This window comes from Bidens hawaiensis, unplaced genomic scaffold, assembly GCF_021521415.1.
Source record: "Bidens hawaiensis isolate Kalapana, Puna unplaced genomic scaffold, B.hawaiensis_p1.1 tig00020021_1, whole genome shotgun sequence".
NCBI lineage: Eukaryota > Viridiplantae > Streptophyta > Magnoliopsida > Asterales > Asteraceae > Bidens > Bidens hawaiensis.
This window is the reverse complement of record NW_027493040.1, coordinates 398,741-407,838: the sequence shown is the minus strand read 5'-3', so window position 1 is coordinate 407,838 and position 9,098 is coordinate 398,741. Positions and strand designations below refer to the sequence as shown.

At 33.3% G+C, this 9,098-nt stretch overlaps 1 protein-coding gene and 1 long non-coding RNA gene across 3 annotated transcripts; one reads left to right on the top strand and one right to left on the bottom strand.

Annotated features, from left to right (window-relative positions):
* Positions 1-1,562: 1,562 nt before the first annotated feature.
* LOC143559682 (uncharacterized) lies at positions 1,563-2,452 on the bottom strand. The gene is made up of 3 exons (XR_013139986.1): positions 2,320-2,452; positions 1,822-2,242; positions 1,563-1,696 (listed from the first exon to the last, which is right to left on the bottom strand). It is a non-coding gene; the product is annotated as an uncharacterized LOC143559682 (long non-coding RNA).
* Positions 2,453-3,302: 850 nt separating this feature from the next.
* On the top strand, positions 3,303-8,213 carry LOC143559690 (putative protein phosphatase 2C 76). 2 transcript variants are annotated; one of them, XM_077048187.1, is made up of 9 exons: positions 3,303-3,452; positions 4,413-4,683; positions 4,993-5,120; positions 5,544-5,801; positions 5,879-5,965; positions 6,045-6,136; positions 7,409-7,483; positions 7,593-7,749; positions 7,936-8,213. In XM_077048187.1, exons 2-9 carry the CDS (start codon positions 4,433-4,435, stop codon positions 7,962-7,964), a joined length of 1,077 nt encoding a protein of 358 aa, XP_076904302.1. In that variant the 5' UTR covers positions 3,303-3,452; positions 4,413-4,432; the 3' UTR covers positions 7,965-8,213. The 2 variants fall into 2 exon arrangements, with proteins under 2 accessions (XP_076904302.1, XP_076904301.1); XM_077048186.1 differs by having other exon boundaries at positions 4,408-4,683.
* The last annotated feature ends 885 nt before the right edge of the window (positions 8,214-9,098 follow it).

Sequence of the window (9,098 nt, the reverse complement as noted above, 5' to 3'; positions counted from 1 at the left end):
TACAAAAAGATATTATTTATAATTAATAAACAATTTTATAGTAAAAGAAAATTAAGCCGGTCATGGGTCTCACTAAACCCATATAGATTTTAAACCGGCACAACATTTTGTTTATTTGTGAAACCCTTTTATCATCAAACCCGAAGTATATTAATAACTTATTTACAGTAAATAAAATTAAAATCCAAAAAAATATACAAATATTAGAAACGAATAATATAAAAGAACATCATAATACGAGGGATAAAAGCTAGTGATAAATATATAGATGACAAATGAGATATTGAAGGTTTTTTATAAAAAATAAACAAAGTTATAAACAAAGTTGGAAAAGATGTATTTTTTGATTAATTTTTATAGATAAAGAGAGATAAGTAGATACAAAGGCATTATCATCCTTTTTTTTATTTTCAAATTTAAAGTTACAATAAAATACACTATTACTTTATTTTATTTTAATTAAACAAGTTTTTTTTGAAGTTTTTTTTGCCCGCGCTTTGCCGCGGAGGCATACACTCAAGAGAAAAGAAAATAGCAAAGACTAAAACATTAAGTTGGTCGCGTTGAAATGCTAAACATGGAAACACTAAAGACAACGAAAGCTAACAATTGTTACGCATTTTATATGAATAAACATTTCAGTTATGCATATATACTTTTGTAGGAGTTGTACAAAGGGAGAATAATCAATAGGAAGGTGCAAGCTCACGAAAGCTTGTCCTATATAGCTACATCATAATCCGTGAGCTTGAGATCTAAGAGGGTGTTGTGGATTCAAGTGTTGCAGTTGTTTCGTGTGCTAATGAAGTGTTCCAACCAACTGCAACAACAATACCACCACCAGCAAGAGTTCAAAGTAGAAACCCAGCAACGAAAACCTATATCATCATCACAGGCACACAACCAAACCAACAATAGACAAATGTCACTACGACTCCACCGCCACCAAAGGTTCGGAATCGGAACCTGCATTTTCAAAATAACATCAAATAGTTATATTTCCTCAATTAATAACTAAATAAACATTTATAGCTCTAATTATCAGAATGCATGGCTGATTATATGTTTTTTAATAATCACACATAAACTCACCACACTTATAAGACTCTAATTCAATCTATTTGCAGCATATAAAGTACATGTTCTATCAGTTTTAAAATAATTCTATTTCCTCAACTAATAAATAAATTGACAACCAAATTAATCAGAGCATATTAATTAACTTTTATAAACAATATGTTTCATAGAAATTACATGAAAGCCACCACACACTTCCGAAATCCACTTTGCAACGACTGCGGCGTTTCGATTTCTTAATCGGAAATGTTTAATGTCCCATGACCTTTATTGTGCACCAAACTCCTATGAATGACGTACGGGTCAGTGCAGTCCTCTTTCACAATCATATACTTGATACCTACTTGAAGTCCATATGTAATAGAAGCACTAAAATCAAGAAAAATCCTCAAATTAGAAGCCCCTAATTAGCATCAAGAATAAAAAACCTAATAAAAAGTCAAGAATAAACCCAAGATTCTGATACATAAATTACATGTTAAACGTCCGACAGTGCTCCCACGCCAAGCAACTATCTTGAATTAAGTCATCACAGACATTATAATCCAAGAATAGAATAAACATGTAGCCAAAGATTAGCAGCTGAAGACAAAACCCTTAACTCGTGCGAACAGTCAACCTGAAAAAACACTAGACTTAATGCTTTTAACACCACTGTAAATGATGTTGAAACAAAAACATGAACACAAACACCAATTTTAACACTTGGAGAAAAAACATTAACAGATATATAAGAATGCATACCAAAGATGCAGATGTTTTCAGCAAGTTGTATCCTGTCCGGAAAATCAAAAATCATGTTCTTAAATCGGTTTGCAAATTTAGTTCGAGCTCCTGTTCAGAAAACCAAGAACCCAAGATATATAAGACAACAAACACGAACACAAATAAATGAACTTAGAAATCCTATAAATTAAAACATTAATAGAGATATAACAATGCATACCGAGTATTTCGAATTCTGTTCGGAAAACATTAAATCAAAGAAACCATTAGAAAAGAAAGAAGGAAATAAACCCCCAATTTAAAACCCTAGAAATTATAATAAACGGAACAACCATGCAATTCCAAAGGAACCGGACGTGTCACGTGTGCCTCCGTATTCTACAATTAGATCCAGGCAACAACATCATCTTCTACACAATCAGCATCTCTAGTCTAGTCCCTGTAATCCATAAATAATTCGTTAATAATAACAAACTAATCAAAACGAAGGTGTTGTAATTGACACAGGAAACCTACAATAAATTCCATTTTTACATCTGGTGCCCGGCGATGCCTTTATTGTCTCAGCTACTCGATGTTAAGAAAAAACAACATCCGGCCAGAAGGTTGTGACTGATAGATCCAACGTAGTTGCTACAGCGGTTTTCAGAACGTAGTTGCTACAGCCGTTTTCAGGCTACTAATTTGTCTTTCGTTTGGTGTGGGAAGAAGAGAAAGAGGGTAGGGTTTTTTGCAGAATTATTGGTGTGGTTGAGAAAAGAGAGAGAGCTGTAGAAGTGGTGATGAATAGTAATGTATGCGAGACTGACATATTTTGATTATATATATATATATATAATATTTTTTTCATATTATCTATGTTTTTCACTCACACTCACTTTAAAAATAAATTGAAAATTTGTCTTTGGTTAACCATCACTTTTCAAATATATAAAAAAGCGTTAAGTTATTATATAAAAGAGGACAAAATTAAGAAGGATTTATAGCAAAAAAAAAAAAAAAAAAAACCCACTAAAAATAATGAAAAGTTATTACTCAAAATTTAATAAAATAATAAAAAATTTTAAAACGCAAAAATGTTTCCACCGTGTTCCTTGTTCTAAAAAACTCAAAAAAGACAAAATGTTGAGGAAAAAAAACATCATTGTGTCTTTTTATTTATCATCGTGTTTTGTGTTTTTTTTCTTGATATTGTGTTGTATTACTCAACATTGTGTTAAATTTTACGACTGATTGTGTCTTTTTTATTTATCATTGTATTGTTTGTTCATTTTCTGCATTGTGTCATCGCCTCTCAAATGTAAAAGATGGATCCAGACCCGACGAGTAGTAGTGGTGGAGACATGAGTGTGCCACGTGTGAGACACACTGAATGACAGAGAGGCCACTGCTCATTGCTGCTACACACTACCCAACACTCACATATATATTATTCAAACTAATAACCTTCTTGTTTTTTTCTTTTTAATTTTAATTTTAATTTTGTTTTCCAATTCTATTCTAGGGTTTGAGATTCTGATCTGGTATCTGCATATATTTCAGATTCCGATCCTGCCTTTTTCCTTTTCTTTTTCTTCCCCAAAATAGTCATATCATATCATATGATGCCGCTAGATCTACTGCTGTTGGCCGCCACATCACTTTGAATAGTAAGTCAGATTCAAATTAAATCAAATCAAATCAAATCGCTAGTTTATTATTATTATTATTATTATTATTATTATTATTATTATTATTGCTGCAATTCAAGCGTTCAAGACTTCAAGTTCTGTTTAACGATTTCATTACGACGTCGTAAGATTCGCACTCTGTCTCCATTTTCACAATTAAGCTTGTTGTATCAATGTTATTTGTAAACGATAATTACGATTTATTTATATTTTCATATTATAGTTCGTATATCCACTTCACAAGCTTCAATCAATCTGCTTATTGATCCATACTCTCAGTTTAGTAAAAATGCCTCTTAGGTTGTGTAAAATTGCTTACAGCAGTTAGGTTACTGGATCGGTCGACATTTATATATATATATGATATCTCATTACGGAATGGAAAAATAATTAGATAAATAGCTGATATACACCGGACCACACTAAAAGGATATAAAATTAAAATAAAATGGAACAGGTAGAGATTGATGGTTCTACGGCTTGTTTGGATATAGGATTCACCACCAAATAAGCTGTAGGGTAGGGCTGTGATGTCAAAACCGGAGATAGAGATTCACCACTTCGGTTTAGAAATTGTGTCTATACTGACCTCCCGACGTGCCGCGATTGAGCTAGCATAGAGTCATAGACGAATCAGTTTAACTCATAATCCAATGAGATAAATTAACAAATCTTTTTCAAGCATAAACTCTCTCCCTTCATATTTATCAAAGTCGTTTCTTTTAATACATGCAAATTACAAGAGAATAGAAAAGTTACCCATAACTCCACTAAGTTAACTACTACAATAAAGGAAATAAACGTGTAATGAAATTTAAAACTAAAAAACTGAAATAAAAGAAATGAATTAAAATAAACTTTAATGGGCAGACCGTTTGCCTATTGGGGATATTTACATGAGTTTTTGTAAACTTGTTGGGTGGATGTTTTGCAGAACAGACCAGCTTGTGGAATCTTAAATGGTATGCAGCAGTTATCTGAGGACAGTGATTCTGCAAGCTGGGAATATTCAGAAGGTCACACCAGGGTTGGTGCGGTTTGCAAGTTTCCAAACAAGTTTGAAGACTGCTTTTGTATCCTCTGATAGAATATTTCCATCTGTAAAGAGAATGATGGTGGATACAAGCGCAGGGGCGCGTCGTGGGCTCACTACCAATACTTCGTCCGAGAAGGATGATGATGGTGGCTTTGCTAGTGGAGGATGGAAGAGGTGATATTTTTTATTATTATTTGTTATTTCTTATATTGCCAGTAGACTATAAAAGTTGTCATGCAGCGTATACGTTGCAGCTCTATTTGTCCAATTATTAACATGAAAGTGTTTCTGTGCGTGGATATGCTAACGTGAAAGAGTCGCCATGCAATTATAGATGGCAACTTTGGATGATCAAAGATTTCTTATATTGCTACATATCCATTAGTCATGGCATCTTTCTTTACTGGTTTTTTTATTAGTGTTGATGAGTTGGTTAGGTTGTTTCATTTACTTGTGATTGCTTACGTATCTTGACCCTGACAGTGACGATGGAAAATTGAGCTGCGGTTATTCAAGTTTCAGAGGTAAAAGAGCTAGCATGGAGGATTTCTATGATGTCAAGACTTGCAAGATAAATGGGCAGACTGTTTGCCTATTTGGGATATTTGATGGTTAGTTATATTCTGTCCTTACAATAACATCCTTAAAACTGTTCAACTTTAATGTTTTGGTTTTGTTTTTTCAAATTAAACCAACATCAAAACCATTACTTTACAAATTCAGTGAAGTACTTGAATCAGCTATATCTTCTATAAGTAATAAAAGCTACTTAAATATATTTCAAAATAGGAAAAGATTTCGTAATAAATGATTAATATTTAATACACGAGCTGATTTCCTTGTTCAAAATCATGCTTCTCTAAAACCCGTCAACTTTGATAGGGTTTTTTAATCACAATCATGCACATATTTTCATCCACAAGACCTGGTTTTGAACATAGTTGGCTTCAATAAGTATCCTATTTATCCTTGCTGCGGAGTAGACTTTATGCTTAATTTCTATTTCTTACTGGAATAAGGTTAGTTTTGGGTAGGTCATGGTGGTTCACGTGCGGCTGAGTATTTGAAGGAAAATCTTTTTAAGAACCTAATGAATCATCCAGAATTTATGACAAATACCAAATTAGCCATAAGTGAGACTTATCAACAGACTGACTCTGAGTTTTTGGAGTTGGGAAAAGATATGTTCCGTGATGATGGTTCTACTGCTTCAACTGCGGTTTTGGTTGGAAACCATTTGTATGTTGCTAATGTTGGTGATTCTAGGACTGTCATATCAAAGGGAGGAAAAGGTAATTTATTTCTAGATTATTATTTTTTCTTATTTTCTAGAATGAATAATTGAATATTCATATTATTCAATTGGCAGCTATTCCTCTATCTGATGATCATAAACCAAATAGAAGTGATGAGAGGAAGAGAATTGAAAATGCTGGTGGGGTTGTCATGTGGGCAGGTGAGGCGGCATTGTGGCAACTGGCAATATTATTAATTGTGTTTTTATTTCCAGTTTTTCATTTTTATGTTTTTCTTAGGTACTTGGAGGGTTGGGGGTGTTTTAGCAATGTCACGTGCTTTTGGAAACCGTATGTTGAAGCAGTTTGTTGTGGCAGAACCTGAAATCCAGGTAATTGTTCAACCATTATTACCTTTTCTTTTTTTCTGTTGATTTAGTTTGACATAAGTGAAAATTTTTATGTAATTTATACTTGTGTTCATTTGGATCATATAGTCATTATACATTGTTAGAACATAGAAATTTCTTAGTATTGAAACGCTGATATAAGTACGCCTCTTTAGTCTTCATTGCAGTTATCCTTTTGGGCTTTCGTCTTATAATATACGGTGCGCGTTTTTGTGATATCTTGTGAATATCGCGATATTTACTTTTAGGGAAGTTTTTTTTTCAGGGTAAAGCAGCTTATTTATCTTATAAATAAGTTCTAAATTGAAATAGAACTAGTATGATTGAGAAAAGAAATCCAAGATCCTGTATACTTTTTTATATGGTAGGTAAATTAAAAGCTATAATACGAATTGCGTTTATGTACATGCATCAATACATATGTATACACACACTACTATTAACTATACATTATGGTCAAAGAAATGAACCCACCGGTGTTTTGTCGTTATAAAGCATTATTTTATTATGCATATAGATAATACACAAATATGTATACACGTGATACATACATATAGAGACTATATATATAGGGAAACGTACATATACTTGATGTGTATGTGTCGTTGATTACAAAAGAATCATTAATGATCAATAAATTATGAATCCACTATACATTATAAATTAATGTAAGTCTAGGCATGAGTGAGTTAATGACCCGACCCAACGGGTAAATTTTAACCATTATACTAACATGAATCATAACCATCAAACTATAAGTGTGAGAGGTATCTAGAAAATGTTTCTAAAAGTTGGATGACATTTTAATGACTATCCGACTTTTGCAAACAATAATTTTAGAATGTTGTCATAGAAATCTTAGTTGCATTATAGTCTCTTTCAAAATTCCTTGACCAGTAAGCATTTGAGTCAATGATAACTAATTTTAACAAATTGTAACCAACTATGTCATCTCAACTGTTATTTATTCCTTCTTTAGTAAGTGTTTTACAAATAACAATTTACAAGTAGTATTCATGATTTGAGAAAACATTAGATGTTACACACTTCTTGTAGATTTACAAAAAGGATATCTTCGCATGATAGGTTAACACACTTTAAAAGTGTGGTTTACTTATCGTTGGTCTGCTATTAAAATTGTTTTTCTTTCTTTATAGGTAGTTTTACAGCCATTTCAGATTAATAATCTAAAATATCATTTATATTGAAAAATATAGGATTGGAATCAATTATTATGTGTTTTCATGGTTACAGGAACAAGAACTTGATGAAGAATTTGAATTGCTTGTTCTTGCAAGTGATGGTCTTTGGGATGTTGTACCTAACGAGGTATCTTATTAATGTTATATTAACCGTTTTTTTATTACAAAATCTGGAATCTGTATTAAAATCGAAAACTTTAATATGATAAAGATGCTGATGTGTGCGTAACTGCCAGGATGCTGTTTCACTAGCACTGTTGGAAGAAGAACCCGAGTCGGCTGCTAGAAAGTTGGTGGAAACCGCTTTTAGCCGAGGAAGTGCTGACAATATCACATGCATTGTAGTCAGGTTTTACCATGATAAATCAACTGAACCAGAAACCAAAACCGAACCTGAAAAGGCAACTGAAACCGAACCTGACACTACAACTGAAACAACCCAAAAAACCGAACCTGAGACTATAGCTGAACCAGCATCCAAAACCGAACCTGAGACTGCAACTGAACCAGAAACCAAAAACGAACCCAAGACTTCAACTGAACCAGAAACCAAAACCGAACCCGAGACTTTGACCAAACCAGAAGCCAAAACTGAACCGCAAACCTAAAACTGAACAAGAAATCAATAGTGTGTTGGTGAGGTTGTTGATATGGGCGTTTCTCACAGGAAAACTGGCTGTTGGATGCTTATTGTCATACCATCTGTTGTCGTCGTAAATTTTGTTTCTGTTGCTGGGTTTTATTAATCCTACATTTTTATTGTTATGATAATAATGACCTCATTTTCATTTTTGTGAATTCCTTTTTTCGGATTTCATGCGAACGTAGATTAATACAGAACAGATCTTTGCTTTCAATGCTTGTCATATGCACTTGTCTTTTTATTAGTCTTACATTGTAAGGTTCTTCTCTTAGTCTCTTTATAAAAAAATAACATATAGGCTACATGATGTTGTTAGTGGTTCAATCACATGTTTTTCTTGTTAGGCAAACACATCATATGAGTCGTATGATTGGCCTTTCATATAACCTATATGACCCCTTTTTTTCGCTTATCATACGGGTAACTTGACCATTTTTTCTTGTCATATGGTCCTTATGACATGCCATTTGTATTTTATGATCCGTTGAACCCACACCTTGATAACAACTCATTATTCAGTTGATCGCTTTACAAACTATTTAACACGATCGACTCATCTAAATAAACAGGCTACAAAGATTATGGCCGAGTTACATGGATGTAAGTGTGTTTAAGGTTGTTTTGGAAACAAAAAAAAAAGTATAAATGGGTCGTGATTTGGTAATCAATTCAAACTATCAACCAAAATATGTCAATCCGTTAACCCTACATCCTACTCGTAAACACTTATTTTTGGATCTTAAATATAATGATTTTATTAATCCTACCATCGACTTTAACAATATGCATTACAATACGTATAACGTGAAAATCTAAAATTCGAGTATTCGACGTAGCGATTACTATTAAGCATTTGGGTTCTTTTGGCTTGGGTTCGAATTTAAAAACCTCCAGCCATAACTTACTGAAGAAACACTAATTGACCCCGGGCAGATTACGGATAATCTGGGGTTAAATAGATGTTTCCCACGAGGGGTTAGGTCCGGCAAAGATGGTTCTTCTGATGACCTGCAAAACAGACACCGTGAGCTCGTCACTGAGAAGGGGGGGGGGTACCTCCTTGTGACCACCCTCCGGCGTGAGAATCAGACTCGATTGC

Coding starts and splice junctions, on each gene's coding strand:
- LOC143559690 (XM_077048187.1), top strand. CDS start 4,433: ATGGTATGCAGCAGTTATCTGAGGACAGTGATTCTGCAAGCTGGGAAT. Junction 5,802..5,878: donor CATATCAAAGGGAGGAAAAG/GTAATTTATTTC, acceptor TTCAATTGGCAG/CTATTCCTCTATCTGATGAT. Junction 7,750..7,935: donor ACCAGAAACCAAAACCGAAC/CTGAAAAGGCAA, acceptor CTTTGACCAAAC/CAGAAGCCAAAACTGAACCG.